Raw genomic sequence first — 16125 nt, 5'->3', positions numbered from 1 at the left:
TTGACTGGCATCACATCAAAATAATAGCTTCCACACTTCAGTCATTGAATCCACCGCTTAAGATGTGGCCTGGTTCATGCAGTTTGCAAATAGTTGTAATCATTTGCATGCATCTCGATAGCCTACACTGAATGCATTGCAGTCGTATAGGATTCTACATCATAATGAACGCAGTTGAAAAATACCATTCTACTTATATGAATTGCGATGTTTTGAACATTTGGATGTGGCAGAAACACCGTTTAGTCGTTTTACTTGGCAAAGCGTTCTTCTTTCTGCTTTCACATCAAACTATACAGATGAATCAATAAATGAAGCCCTACCTTATCACTTCGGCGGAAGAGTGTTCTGCATTAATTCTCTGACTTCATGCCCAGTCCTCGGATGGTCTCGGAAAGTTCAGGGACAGCGTCCCGCTGGGGGTTCGAGAATTTCCAATAAAGTCTCCTCTTCTTCTCCGCGTTCTGGCGGACGCAACACAGATGGAGATGGTTCGCCCAGCGTATAAAAAGCAAGACGTTATCCCTTCCGTTAAAAGTTATTTTCCATAGTTTTCTTTAAAGCCACGTATCGTAAACAGTGACAAAATTGTATCCCATGTTCGGTTATGGAGTCCCGCAAAATCCGAAGTTGGTTCAGCCAATGCGGGAATGCGCACCCTCTTCGCCTGACTCCCTCCTCCCCTCCCTGCTCCAGTCTGTGGACCACCCCGAAACAGGAAGCTCACTTTTTGTTTTCCTTAAAAAAAAAAGAAGACCACGCTGGTTGGGGTTTTTCTGTTCCAAGTTAATTTATTGCACACGTCATTCGAACACAGTTGAAGGATAAACGCCGCTGCTTTATAGAATATCAAATTAATCCATAAAGGCCTACATATATTTGAAAAAATATTTACAATTGCGTTTTTCGAGTGTTGCACTAGAGCATTAAGGACACGACCTTCATAAGAAAAACAATATATCGTTGTCTTATCAAACGCAGGGCCGACACACACGTCGATCTATGTGTGTTTACTTAAATACTGTTACTTCATAGGCAACTTCTTGGACTGCGTGTGTGGGTGGCTTACGTGTGTGTATGCTGTAGAAGCCGAGTCTTACTAGGCTATTAAGTTGTTTAAATCAACCCAAAACCCGGGGTGGATTTCAACCCGGATCTTCAAAACTATACGTATCTTATCGCAAGCCCCAAGAGAAGCCCAGAGAACGAGTTTAGCCCTACTTGAACAATTTGCATATACCATAACAAGGATTTGGAATAAAAAAAACTATTTACAGAATTTGAATAGATATCAACGGTTTTATTTAAAGGGCCTAGTCATTTTTTGATGATGATTCAAATGATTCATGATTCAAATTCATATGCAAATATTTTATATAGATATGACATTTGACAAGATTCAAAATTAGAATGTCCCGTTATCATATTACGAAAACAATGCAAACTTGCAGCAGGACATCTACCACAGATGACCCTATAGATGAGCAATGTCCACAGAGTTCAGAAAGTTCTTTTGAACAAGGTCTCAAACTGGAGGGCTGCAACCAGCCTACCAGCGTGTGAGTACACCGAGAGAGCATAACAGCAGGTAACCAAATCAGATATCCTCAATGAGAGTCTTGGGAATTAAGCCCCAACATAGCCACCCCTAAAGCGGCCTCACAGGGGATACACGGTGGTGCTGGTGCAAGCAAATATCTCCACAGATGCCGGGGCCATATGCCTTATCAGACTGTGGCAATGAAAATCCTTTTGCGGCTTAGCGCCTCATTCACACCAGGTGGAAAGTCCTCCACTGTAGAGTATCAATGGAGAGGATTGCATTAGCAACGGAGCTGTTGAAAGAGTGAGAGTGTCATGGCACAGGAGGTGCTGCTTGTAATATATTTATGTCAATGGTTTTCAATGTGAGGTAACTGCATATGTAGTTTTGTAAATGTCTGCATACGCATACGTAATTACGTATGTATGTGTGATCAACTTTCCGCACGCACGCACACACACACACACACACACACACACACACACACACACACACACACACACACACACACACACACACACACACACGGGGGGGCGCACACACACGCACATGTGCACACACGAGCACATACACGCTTGTGTGTGCTCATGTTTATATTTTACATTAAAATGCCCAAACCCTGTCAAGATATCTTTAGGATTTAACAGTATTTTCAAATTGCAAGTTAGAAGGATGAGTGAATAACAGTTACAGGTGTTGACTTTCAGAAAGAGTCAGAAGTTCATGCAGAGTTTACCCTTGAGGACAGATTACACAAAGGATGAGTAGCTATTCAGCCAAAGCAGAGGCTTCTGGCTCGATACCTAGTTCCAGCGACTATTAAAGAGTGGCAGCCTTCACTTACCAAAACAAACCTTTGACGAGCTGCTCTATAGGATCTTGGTCATCAATGCACCACTGATTAGGTGTTCACTCATTTGTGAACACACTCACTGCTGATGCTACGTCAACAAACATATGCCACCCTCATTGTGATTACCGGTGATTCAATAACCGTTAATTCACTTGGAAAAACATTGATGCAAATTTGCAACACACAAACGTAGGAAAAACAAGTGAACGAAGCACATTGTGAGGGAGTGTCAGTTTGACTGGTCTCCAGGTTAGCCCTAGGGCCATGAGGCTAGAGGCTCATATAGCCTGGGTGTGTGTGAGCGAGACGGAGCGAGAGACCATGCATCTGTCATTAAGACTCGGGAGCAGCTGGACATCATTCCCCATGTGCTACAAAATCCAGCAGATTGTTGACAGGATTTGTTTTTCCATTGCAGATGGCCCTTTGCACATGTTCCCCTCCCATTGGTCAGGGTCTCAGGCAGACTGCCGATGTGTCGCCTAAAGATGCTCTCTATCTTCTCTGGGTTTCACCTTGGATCGTCACATGACCGACCCACACACTCATATACACACAAAGTAGAATGAGGGATGTAAGAGGCACAGATAACAGAGGAGTTATCCTCTGTTATCAAAAAAGTTCAAAAAAGTTGATGCAAATTTTTCATTGCAAGATGTGTGACAGATGTTGGTGGGGAACAGTGGTGACAAAATGTTAACAGGTTCATATTTTTTTTAATGGAATCATAACTATTACTAGCATTATTTAAGGAATTAGAATGATGGTGTTGCTGTTTTCTTTAATTAAACTGCAGTTACATTTTATGATCCAGCAAACTCTGTTCTAAAGCATTAGTACGGATTTGTGATGCTTTATCATTGCTATGTTCATCAATCCATCCCTTCATCCATTTACTGATTCTAAATTAGGGTAACACACAAACACACACACACACACACACACACACACACACACACACACACACACACACACACACACACACACACACACACACACACACACACACACACACACACACACACACACACACACTAATATTATTATATACATTGGAATGTTCTTTCCGTTTTTTGCAGTAACTTTTTAGCATAAATGATCATTGTAAATGCGTAAAAATTTCGGAATCCCGATATACTACCATCAACAAATCAATTTACAGCCGCTAGAGGGCACCATAACACAGGCTATGAAGTGGACGTCCCAATATAGAAACAGTATGCAATGGATGGAACGATTGGTAATATCCTATATAGCCTTTATCCAAAAATAAAGCTTTTTGTAATACTTTGTTATATAATGTGGCCTAGTTTAAATCCTGAAATGTTAAAAAATTAAATTAAACCCAGCCAAAATTCGGAATAGCGGTATGTCAGATATAAGTAAAACTGCCTTCATTATGCTAGAATATTGTCCCCCTCTATGCGTTATGTGTGTGTGTGTGTGTGTGTGTGTGTGTGTGTGTGTGTGTGTGTGTGTGTGTGTGTGTGTGTGTGTGTGTGTGTGTGTGTGTGTGTGTGTGTGTGTGTGTGTGTGTGTGTGTGTGTGTGTGTGTGTGTGTGTGTGTCTGTGTGTGTGTGTGTGTGTTTGTGCATGGTTGTTTGTCAATCTAGGGCATCTATGTATTTACGCATGTATTTATGCATGTATTTGTATGTGCATTTAAGAAATGTGAATAACTTGTGACGCGACTCAAATTCATTGGATGTGTAGTTAGATGCCTTCCAACCCTGCAAGATTGTGGGCAGATCCTAAGAAACAGTGATGTAGGCTGTTTGCACAATCGAATCAGTTACTAACAATTGATCACATTAAAGTATGTACATGAATTAAGATCATAAAACCAGGGGCGGTTCTAGAGGGGGGCAGCAGCGGCCAGTGCCCCGTAAAACTGAGCTTGCATCCTGGTTTCAATGTGCCCCTCCAACAAAACAACCCCTCCCCCCGTCCCTGCATAAAACCTTATCAAAACAGTGGTAACAATATTCAGGGCCATAATTATAAAATTCAAATAACAATGATAACAACCCACAATATATCGGGACATAATAGAGTGAAACATTGAAACAGTCAATGTCCTTTGATACTTCCATAAAATTCTATAACTATGCTCAAAACAAAGAGAACCACCTGATCCACGGTTCCGCTGTATGTGCTGCTCTACAGCAGACTCCAGTGGTCACACGTGTTAGCCGTAAACTACAGGAAGTGGCATCAAAACATACTGGTCGGGTATTTTCCGCTCGATCTTCTCCTTTGGAGAATTAGGAGGGAAATCTCCACAGGAAATTGCATGCGGTAAGAAAGAGCTGAAAGTATGAGTGGAGGTTAAGATGAAACAGCTAGGTCTCTGGCATTAATTCCCTGAACTGTGCTGCAAGAACAGTTGCAAAACAACTCTCCCCATTATGCATTTCACTTCTCCCATCTTTGTGTTTGCAAAGCACTAGCATTCTAGGACAAATAACACATAGCTATAATCTATGATGGTCGTTACAACCGTAGTGACATTGTAGAAGTTATTTGCACAATATTTATTTGAAACGTTGTGAAACTTCATTAAACATTAACCATATTAACAATTGTAACCCCCTATGGGTTTCAATACGATGTTAAATGTTTTCCATATAAAACATAATTGCTAAACAAAACCTTAATATTCGAAGAAAGGTAAAAAAGAAAGAATGCAGACCATTATTAAACAATTTTGTCAGACCCCTGGCCATTGTTTTCTAAGTAAAAAGTTTTCTGTATGTTGTAACAGAATGTCTTGTAAAGGAAGATAGACAGAACTAGAAGCTGGGAGAGCTTGCTACAATTACCGGCCATTTCCATGGCATGGCAGCGGCAAATCAATTTTTTTAATGTTCACTACTGGCTACATATAAGGAACATGCAATCATTGCTTGTGGATTGGTCGCTATTTAATGTAAGCAGGCATTACATCTACAGGCCTAGCAATGCCGGGTTCTCTGGAAGTTAAGCAGTGCTGTTAATGGTCAATTAGTGGATTTGAGACAAGTTGGATTTGCTCATCGATGAACCCTATTTGATATCCCCAATGACCTGCGACAGAGACGAGCACCGTCATTCAGATGAGATGTTAAAGGTGACGCATTATACCACCAGGTGTGTAAGTGTGAAGCCCTTTTTTAAATCTGCCTGGGCGTGTCCACCTCGATGTATCACAGATAGATGAGCAACGATTCATACAGTCCATATGGTAGGCCGGTATATATCCAGCATATATCTAGGTGTCACCTTTAAACCAAGATTCTGTCTCCCTTTGGTCACAGAGGATCCCATGACACTCATTGTAGGGGTAGGGGTGCTATCGCCGAGCCAGATTCCCACCCTGTCACTTTTACAAACATGGCCCCCTGATCATTCCCCGGTTTTAGTTGGATTGCCAGTATCTGAGCATATTGGCAGCACCTTCTGTATTGCCAAGATGGGTGCTACACACTGGTAGTTGATAAGGTGTCATAACGCCCCCCTCCCTGTAAAGCACTTTTTGTCCCTTCACAATTCTGCGACCTGCACATATGAGAAGGTCACTACTCAGAGACCGCACCCACCCCTTTTGCCATTAGAGGACGTGAAGTCCTCCCAGAGCTAAGCAGCCCGTTTGCATCAAGTAATCACTGGTGCAGAGGGGAACAGGCATAGTGTTTATTTTGGTCTGCCAGATACAAAATAAAAAATGAAATGCACTGTACACTCAGTTGGCTGGAATTAACCAACACCTTTTTTAGACGGTCATTGGATTGATTTAGCATCTTTTTTCACATTGACATATTTCTTTATGCAACATGCTTTCAATGGAGCAGACTCAGCCTCGCGATTCGATCACAGATAAACCCATCGGTCCATGAACATTTGGGATTACAAACACTGTGCAACGCCTTGTGTCCACTTTAATTGAACGTGGAAGTAAGGGAAGTAAGGGAAGTAAGGAGGTATGAATGATGTAATTCCCCTGATTCCTGACCTTGATCTTTGCAGAAATGCTTTACGCAGAACTGTGAATTAAGATGTGGTCTTTATTTGTTGAGCACCATAGAGCTAAATCTAGTGCGCATGCTCAAGGTTGGGGACCAGACGTCCATAACAGTGTTGGCCAATGGGACATATTGGACGGAGAACGAGCAAGAGTATTGTGCCATACCTTGCCTTGCTCTTGATGGCCCAAGCCCATTGACCCATCAGCTCCATACTGCCAGGCCGCTTCAGATACGAAGCAATACACCAGAAGGCTGTTCGTTTCCAATGTAGTGCAGACAAGTTGGCTCACTTGGTTACCTCATTTCCTTTAAATCGCTGTAGCTTCAATCATAAACATCAGATATTAGCTTAATTCCCATACGACAACAGCTCAGAGGTTAAATAACAGAATCATTGCCGGCCTAGCAGCAAGAAAGTACTTTGGCTTTTTGAGATTGGGGTGTGGCCATGACACAGCTGCAGAGGAATGGCCTTTTTCAAAGAAGAAACAGCCTGGTAGTCACCCCTGTAATGCTAAAATTGTCCAGGTTTGACAAATCTAGTCGAACTTGGACCAGAAACTAAAAGGACCCAGAGCTCCATATTTAGGCAGTCTGCATTTGTTGCACTATCTTTTAATTCAAAGCAAATAAAGGCCCGGTTTTGCTAGCAAAGCTAATAGTAGAGTATAGGGATAGGATCGTATGGTGAAGTTGATAAGGTGTATTCCACCAATCCACAGCTTACGTCTACTGGGTTTGATCTTGAAAGTCTGAAGTCTATCTACAATTGGGCAAGGTGCGTAACCCCTAGTTGGTCCTTAGCAACCTTACCTGTCTGTATTTATTTACTGTTAGTTGCGTGGAAGAAAGGTGTCTGCTATATGAGTAAGTAGTGGAAGCAGACAGTGTGTCACTCATTGCAAATTGGAATGTACCCCGCTCAAGTCAGCACATGAACGCTTACCCTGAGTTTTATAGGTTATGTATTTGTCTTTCTAAAGGATGGTCACAACATTTAGCCATGATCCTAAAACCATGGAAGAGAAGTCATCCTTGCCATTTGTCATTGAAAAAATAGAACTTAAGAAAGGTAAAAAGGTGTTGTGTCAAATTGAATGAACAAATACCTTGGGTATATGATAAGTATATAGCTTCAGCTGTTGCTTACAACCTTTGGCTCATATAAGAGCCAGTTTCATTCCAATGTTGCCCTGTCTGTCAATTTATTTAGCAAGAGCGACACTGCCATCGGTCATAACTCTTTGTTATAATGATCATGCACTCACCTGCCTATATTATCTTAGGTAAGGACATGTTGCTACAAGTACCATTACTTTATCCTTGACTCAATACAGGAATCACTGCTGGCTGGGACATGTTAAATGTATTTTTGGATAATAGTGTTTTCAAAGGCAGAGTTATGTTTCCGTTGTCTCTCAGGGATTCAAAAGCCAACCAATAACCATGGCTAGTTTAACTGTCAAGATGTTCAGTGCTCAGGGGATCAAGTTCTCAAGACATTCATGAATCACCAGTCCTCGTAGGACATTGGAATATGTGTATGGTCTACAAAATTGTTTGAAACTAGGGTATCCTTTTCAAAATTGGTTGAAGATTCTGTAATTTCCTTTTGCTTCTCTTTTCTCAAAATATTGATGATCTTCAAACTTTAGAATCTTTAAAGTGAACAAAAGGAGGGGAGCAGAATAAACAGATTATGACAAATCAGGACTCGGGGGTAGTAATCTGAATAAATTGAACACTGTGGTCAACCAATGGTTAATCTTGGATCCAGCAGTTCTACTAAGTTATTGCAGAATTTCTGGGGGGAGACAGCAAGGGGTGAATTTTTTTTTCTACCAGAGATACGTGATTTTTGCGAGTGGATGAAGCTTTCAGAAATTGATTTTAATAAGTGTATCAAAATCTGGCCAGTCTATACCATGGTGATTAAATACCTTTGGACCTCTTTTTGAAGTTAACTGCTGAGGGTTGAGTCTGTGCCCAATTACGCACTTACAGACCCCTGCCTCCATGAGTTATTGGTTGAAACATATATGAAGCTAAAGAAAGTGAAAAGCCTTATTCCCCCAGATCCACGCTCGTATGCCATCAGACTTTAGATATTATTTTAAAGTATAATTTGTGAGACTTTATAATGTAAATAATGTATTGTGAGCTTACTTCTTAGATCCTGCCACCAAGTGGCAAACATTTTTCTGCATGCTGCTCCTATTGAGAAAATAAAGCTGGAAACCACTCGCAAAAAATTGCACAAAAAAAATAACGTTTGTAGTTTGAAGTAAGTTGAAAGGTATTGAAGGTCACGTAACATATATTTGCGTTCCCAATTTTTTTTTTGTCGTTGGATACCAGATTGCTTGATAGAATTTGCCACAATATAATAGTTTTTTTTGCAGTATATTATGTTTGTGAACACAAACATAAAAAAAAGATTGATTACTTTACATTACTTATTTCCAAATGTCCTTATGCAAAGGACCACATGAAGATGCGTAAACGAAGGACAACGTATCTTGTCTCAAATAAAGGCCCATTTTAGCCTAGTCTCTTTGTTTATAAATAGAGGTTTGTATTCGTTTAGTTAACAACAAGGGGCAATTTTAAAAGTTATACATGAGCATAAATGAATTTATATGACTTTCAAAACCAATCAAGCTACAAAGGTGTAGCCCCTAGTGTCCTCTTATGGGCCCTCAGTGGTCCCCAACCCTACCTTTGAAAAACACCCAGCTAATAAATAATTTATTCAAGTTATGACCAGCACATAGACAATCTAGTTATACTAATTACATAAGAAAGGTAAACTAGTCAATAACAATTCTTTAAGAAGTTACATGCTTAGATGATCCTTGAGTTCACCAAGGATGAGGATGTTTTTTGTAAAACCACTCTTATGTCACACGTAGTGATATATCAGGAAACTGGGTGCATCGTAACAAGATCATCCTGTGCTGATCCTTCTGTTATTTGAAGTGGCTTGTACAAGGCTGTAAAAACACGAGCCAGCCAACCATATACACATCTTGTGGACTGTAGAAGCAAGAAGAATGTGTTAATTGGGTTTTGTCTGGGTTATGCTTCATCAGAAGGCAGACATCCTTTCAGGTCAGATCTGCATTATTATAAAGAATGGCAATTCTAGTCGTCTTCAACAGGCAATAATAACACTGTTATGTCACTTACTCGCCAGTGTAGCTACATTTACTGTGTTTTCAATGGTAAAAGATAAGAGGTGGACCATATATGCAACATTTAGTTTTTCTTACTTAACAATATTATCACATCTCTTTGTTGTGGGGGAGAAACTTAAAGACTCAATTCAGTCAGAGGTCATATTTATGGAGACTTAAGTTATGAAGAAAATATTACTGGTTTACCGAGCAAACTGCTTTAAGCAAAGGCTTGCACAAACAAATGAGAAAGCCCCTTGAAACTTGCTGTCAAACATGTCTGTCTGACAGCATTAACCTCCCGCCCAACACCCACGCCCCGGGGGATTTGTGGGATGGCAAACGGAGTGAGGGATTAGGGTTTTATAGTGTCAGCAATCAGTGGGCCGGTGGGTCAGTGTGCCACTGTGCCAGTATATCAGTGAGTCGATGGGTCTCTGGTACAATCTTCGAGTACTCCCTTTCAATCTCCTTTTCATAATAAACACAAATTTGTCACGCAGATTGCTGTCATCACATGGTCTAACCTTCTCACATATTCATGGGGAAACCGTTTTGTCTCTTCACCCATCATCACACCTGCAGCTACACGCTCACTGCCTTTTGCCTTTTTGGCAGGGGAAGAAGAACTGTGTCGTGATGTGAAGCAGAGGAACCTGTGGCCACATTCTTAGTAGTAAAGACCAAAGTAAGCAATTTATTCACCATGCGGGAAACTTTCCCTTAGCCTTTTAAATTACATTTTAATGCAGAAAAAGGCAACAATGACACAGGTAAATCATGATGAATCAGTAACAGTCAGTTCTTCTCATGACTCCATTTTGGCTGCTCTACAGGCATTGCCACATTTGGACTTTATTATATAAACCACTATGGTTTAAGCTGCTAGTCACATCCTCTGTGATGAACTGAATGGAAAGTGTCAGTGTGGTTTTAGGGAAGGGCAGAACGGACTCATTCGAGTCACAGCGACAGACCAAAACCAAACGCCCTAAGGTATCTGGATATGGTTTGCATTTTTTTTGCACTTCATTAGAGCTAGGGTCGGCAATTGGGAGAAACCAGCCAGAGAATGCACGATTTTTTAAGTTTCCAACCGAGAGATTTTCTTCAGGCCTCCCTCTCTAGAGCCGCTACGGGCTGCGGTGCAACATAGCACGTCAACAAAGACAGAGGGACGAGCCGGGAACAGATCAGTTATAGGATGTGATTTTATTCATAACTTTATTGAAATCATTATCGATCAGCATTGACTACAGACATGTCCGTGAAAATCTGAGCTGAAATGTACCGTATTGTCACTTTGATCTGAAGGCACATGCCAATGTGGTACTTGGTGCCAGGGAATCTCAAAAGTGTTTACAACACAAACATAGACTCGATAGCACTTCCACCTTTTGTTTGCACAAGCACAACCTTTGCCTAAGGGAGCACGCTGGTGACATGACAAATCCTATGTTTCTCATGGGATGTGAAATTTGCCAGCAGGAATGTGAAAGTTGATGTGTGTGTATGACGCAATGATGCATTTAAATGTTAAGAAGGAAAGAGAGAAAAGACCCTCCATTATTTAAAGATTAAACAAATAAAGCACTGATTTTTACTCTTTTTTATTTAAAATATAATTTGACTGTCATTTCAGACCATTTGCGAACACCCTGAAAACGCTAACTTCTAGTTACAATTGATTCTTCAGAAAGAGATGTTGACACAATTACGATTTGAAGAAAGAATTACAATGCCACATAATTACTTTTCACCATCTGTTCAACTCTACACACATATTCAATATCATACATGTTACACAACTATAGCATGAGACAAAAACATTTGGTTTTTGATTTATTTTTGGCAGTACTCAAGCATCCTACGAGACGTAGATGCTTCAAGCAGAACTCAAAAGTACAGTAAGTTGATAAAGTGCTTAGTAAGCTATGTACGGCCCCTCCTTGTTGCTGAGGGGCCTGAAAGAGGAAGTGCTTGCAAAAAAATGAAATATAAAAAATAAAATAACACAATAACTCTTAGGGCATTGAGCAGACGCTTTTATCCAAAGTGACTTACAATAACTATTAGGTGAAAATTGTTTGCAATAACAAACATTGGCAGTATTCATTATTATATTATTATAATTGTATAGTACTAAACTCAATTTATGGATAGCTTTGTAGCTGTTTGCTATTGTACCCTTACTTATTTCAAAAGCACATCATCTAGTTGCTTCAAATTTGTACCTGTTATATCACATTATCAACGTCCTGTGATTTTAAGAGACGTACCGTACAGCAGAATGATACAGTACAGACCATTCAGGCCATTACACCATTAAGGATATACAAGAAAGCAAAAACATACATTTAATTCGAAGTCCAAACTTCAATGAAAGACATACGTAGCAAGAACCAGATGTTTCCAAATCAGATGAATAATCAATTGTTTGCTTGGTGGAACTTGAGAAGCGTATGACTTTAAAAAAGACTTTGGAAAATACAAATGCCGACGTGCCTGCCACACATGCCAAATGACCCATCTGTTTCGCAGACCTTCACATTACCTGGTTCTGAAGCAATCGCTGAATGTTTACTTGTGTGGCTGGGAAATAACCTTGAGTTCAGGCCATCGGAGCCTCAGTTGCCCAACGGGTTGCCTGAGCAAACAATACAGTGCAGATGCTGATTAGCTGCATTTCCCCAGCATGAAGCGCATGCATACAGCTCTCCGGGCAGATTCTAGATGTCAGATGCTTGACGCTTAGATGGTGAAATCTGACTTCACCAGCGACCCTCTCACCCTGCCTTCCATTATTCATAGATGATCACTTCAAACATCTCCTCAAATTGCTAACAGAATGCAATGAAAACAAAAAAGCATGTTCGACGCACAAAGCTTCTAAATGGAAGACTGTCATAGTTATGAATAAATCCAACATAAATACACTTGATCGGATTAAAAAATGTGTCCTTTTTCTTGGGACATATTTTTCTGCATATCAAATTGATGTGCAGAAGGAACAATTTAAGCTGAATAGGTGAATAACTATAATTGTTAAAAAAAAAAATGCAATCAATAACAACGTTGGCAATATCATCGACGTTACGTTGCTCTCCTTAATCGAAGTGCGCACGTTTTGTTTTGTAGGCAGCACAAGTAATAACACACGTGAAAGCATGGTTTGAAGGCTGTTTCCCTTAAGTGATCCTAGTAATTATTAAGGCACTATATCATACTTAATCTCTGAACAGAATCTCAGCAGCATATTGAATGATAAAAGTAACTGAACTACTTTTGCCATAAGAATGAGGACACAATATCAATCCCGGTTTTTTTGTGTCAATATGTTTTGGTCCAGATTTTCTATAACCTCCTTAGTATTTGGCTGTTGGTTTTTTGATTTAGAAAAAATTATATTGCATTACATCAGAATAAGGTTAGTCATTTACCCCCATGATGGTTAAAAAATTGGGTAGGCCTACTTGTTACTGCATGTTTACTTATCCAAAAGTATATCAAACATTTGTTTGGATGACTTGCAGAATTGAATTGGCACCTACCTCCTAAGATGGCAATGTTTGTTATTAGTTGTTTGCAAAGCAAAACTCAACAAGGGTTGCTAGAAAAATAGAAATATTGTTGCGTGATGCTGAAGGAGCTCAAGGAGCCCTGTATATATATGTATATATAAATATTTATATACACATATGTAAATAATTGTTCTTTGTATGTGTTAGTATCTTTGTGAATGTCAATGGGAATTTCCCCAAACCCTTGTGTGATTACATTAACATCGACCACCGCCTCCGCCTCCAGCTACATCTCCGCCTCCCTTCCATCTATGTGCATCCGCAGGAATCCACGATCATGTCGGGGACGTCCATCTTCACGATGTTGTGCTGCGAGTTGAAGTACATCATGGAGAGCGGCCTGCGCTCGGTGGGAACGCAGCAGGACGTCACGGCCGTGTTGATGCCGTTGATCTTCAGCTGGCTGAACACCGTGGCGTGGAAGGAGGACGCGATGCCGGGGGACCCGGACAGATGCTGCGGACACTGGCCCATGCAGTAGTTCATGTGGTAGCCCTCTGGGGCGATGATCCAGTCCTGCCACTGGATGTCCTTGAACTTGATGTAGAAGTCCCTCTTGCAGCACACGGTGACGTCGTCGCCGCACCGGAGCGAACGCTTCCTCAGCGAGTGTTTGGACTGGTCGTCGTGTTGCCGCACCTTGGCCACAAGGAAGGGCTGGTGGTGGGGGTTGTCGCCGGCGCTGGAGGAGCTGGAGGAGCCCTGTAAGGAGCACAGATTCTCCCCGCCGTCCTCCCGGCAGCTGACCTCCAGGTGGAGGTGGCTGTGTTCGCGGTCCAGGAAGGCCTGCAGCGGGCGGGTGATGGTGAAGGTGTGCCAGTTGCTCTCCTGGACGTCCAGCGTCTTCTCGACAAGCAGAGTGCGGTTTGAGTCCCCGGGGAGGCCGGACAGGAAGACCTGGGCTCGTATACGGTGGGGGTCCAGGCCAGAGGAGCGGGCATATACCCACAGAGAGGACTGGAGCACCTGGATGTTTTGGCCGTGCTCCTGCAGGAACTGGAAGGTGAGGCCGAGGCTAGCGTTGGGCGCACTGCCTCTCTCCTCTGAAACAGAAACCACGTTGCATTAGTTAAAAGTGTAGAGTACATTTCTATTTGTTTTTTAGACAAAAAAATATGTGACAACTTTTATTTTCTTGTCATAACGAAGGGAGAACTGGAAAAGTTAAAAGCAATGTGTTTATTACAACAACAAAAAAAGTATATGTCATGCAGAAAAAGTAGGCGCATTCAAAGAAATAAAGTAGGCTATAAATCATATTGCTTGTTTGTATGGTATAAAAGTTCAATCTACATATGGTCATTGCTTTTTTTTTCGCGGAAGCGTTATGACCATCAAAGTCACTTGAATGATCAGGCCTTTATTTCACCGTAAAAACGATGTCCCCGTTAAAATGTAACACTCACCTGTTTCTGCAAAGCTTACTATCTCGTAGCCATGATCTTTCGTGGGTATGGTGTTGCTGACGCGCCCCGCTTGGAGTTTGCGAAGCGCCGTTAAAAGCGCCACCCGAGGAATTGTATGAGTGATGTTTGGTCTCTCTTTAAGGTGCAATTTGCTCAAAATCTGTTGCTTCGCGACCTCGATCATCAGTCTGTCCTCCGCTTCCTTATCCAGTGCCGGCAAACCACAGGACACACACCCTGGGGAATCACCACCAGTCTTGACCTCAGCCCGGAGCCCCGTCAACATCAGAGAAGCAATCAATAACAACGTTGGCAATATCATCGACGTTATGTTGCTCTCCTTAATCGAAGTGCGCACGTTTTGTTTTGTAGGCAGCACAAGTAATAACACACGTGAAAGCATGGTTTGAAGGCTGTTTCCCTTATGTAATCCTAGTCGAACTGGAAGTATATAACGTTTAGAGAGGTCTTGGTTGATGATGGTCCGGGTCCTTGTGGCCGAGTGGGCAGGCTTGTTGAGAGAAAGAAAAAGTGACTCCTCATCTAATGATTGAAATATCTGGGGTAATCCACAAAAAACGTGTGACACGTTGGAGAGGCGCACCAATGAGCGCACTGAGGCATAGACCAAATTCTGGCATTGCATGTCTCAGCACCTCTCACGCAACACACACATGACACACACACACACACACACACGCACGCACGCACGCACGCACACACACACACACACACACACACACACACACACACACACACACACACACACACACACACACACACACACACACACACACACACACACACACACACACACACACACACACACACACAGTTCACTGGAAATGCTGAACCGTAGCTTTTACGCGCACACGATAGCCAACTGCATGTCTGCTGCGCAGTGGGCGCTAATGAAAAGATAAGTTTTAACCTCGCTGTATTCTGACATAGGCCTATCTGACATTGTATGCGTTAAGCGTTCTTCAGCACAAACATTACACACTTTTCCCGATTTTGGACGGACAGTATGACAATTGCATCAAAGAGGAAACGCTGTGACAAGAAGTGTTACAGAGTTACTTCACTTACTTCAAATTCGACAGGAGCGAGTTCATAATGCAGCATACCCCCCGCATCTCATTGGGACGGCGGCTTGTCAGTAATTATAGTCTACTTGCCCAAAGTGCCCAAGGCCGTAACAACCTTTTCAGAAAGTTGTCTTAACATGTCGATTTAGAAGGCACCGAATCAAGTTGCTTTGTGTGTGTGTGTGTGTGTGTGTGTGTGTGTGTGTGTGTGTGTGTGTGTGTGTGTGTGTGTGTGTGTGTGTGTGTGTGTGTGTGTGTGTGTGTGTGTGTGTGTGTGCGTGTGTTTAAATTGAGTGCGTGTGCGTGCGTCATGTGAGTGTTTTCTTGTTTGTGCGTTTGTTTGTTTGTTTGCTTGTTTTTTTAATGTGTTTGGGTTCGTTCGAAGGTAAAATTGCAATTCAAATGTTTATATTAGCATTAAAAAAAGTGCTTCATACATTGTGAACCTTGTGCGTTAGGTAGCTGCGGTAGCGC

General features: G+C 41.7%; 1 protein-coding gene across 1 annotated transcript; it reads right to left on the bottom strand.

Annotated features, from left to right (window-relative positions):
• Positions 1–11170: 11170 nt before the first annotated feature.
• LOC132471030 (inhibin beta E chain) lies at positions 11171–15115 on the bottom strand. The gene is made up of 2 exons (XM_060070006.1): positions 14564–15115; positions 11171–14200 (listed from the first exon to the last, which is right to left on the bottom strand). Exons 1-2 carry the CDS (start codon positions 14964–14966, stop codon positions 13407–13409), a joined length of 1197 nt encoding a protein of 398 aa, XP_059925989.1. The 5' UTR covers positions 14967–15115; the 3' UTR covers positions 11171–13406.
• Between the last annotated feature and the right edge of the window lie 1010 nt (positions 15116–16125).

This window comes from Gadus macrocephalus, chromosome 13 (genome assembly GCF_031168955.1).
Source record: "Gadus macrocephalus chromosome 13, ASM3116895v1".
Taxonomy (NCBI): domain Eukaryota; kingdom Metazoa; phylum Chordata; class Actinopteri; order Gadiformes; family Gadidae; genus Gadus; species Gadus macrocephalus.
This window is presented reverse-complemented; position numbering and strand designations above follow the sequence as displayed.

What these genes read in the sequence shown, in the direction of transcription:
- LOC132471030 (XM_060070006.1), bottom strand. Translation starts at nt 14,966, where the DNA reads ATGCTTTCACGTGTGTTATTACTTGTGCTGCCTACAAAACAAAACGTG. An exon ending in AGTAAGCTTTGCAGAAACAG is followed by an intron (nt 14,201 to 14,563) that starts GTGAGTGTTACA and finishes TTTCTGTTTCAG; the next exon opens with AGGAGAGAGGCAGTGCGCCC.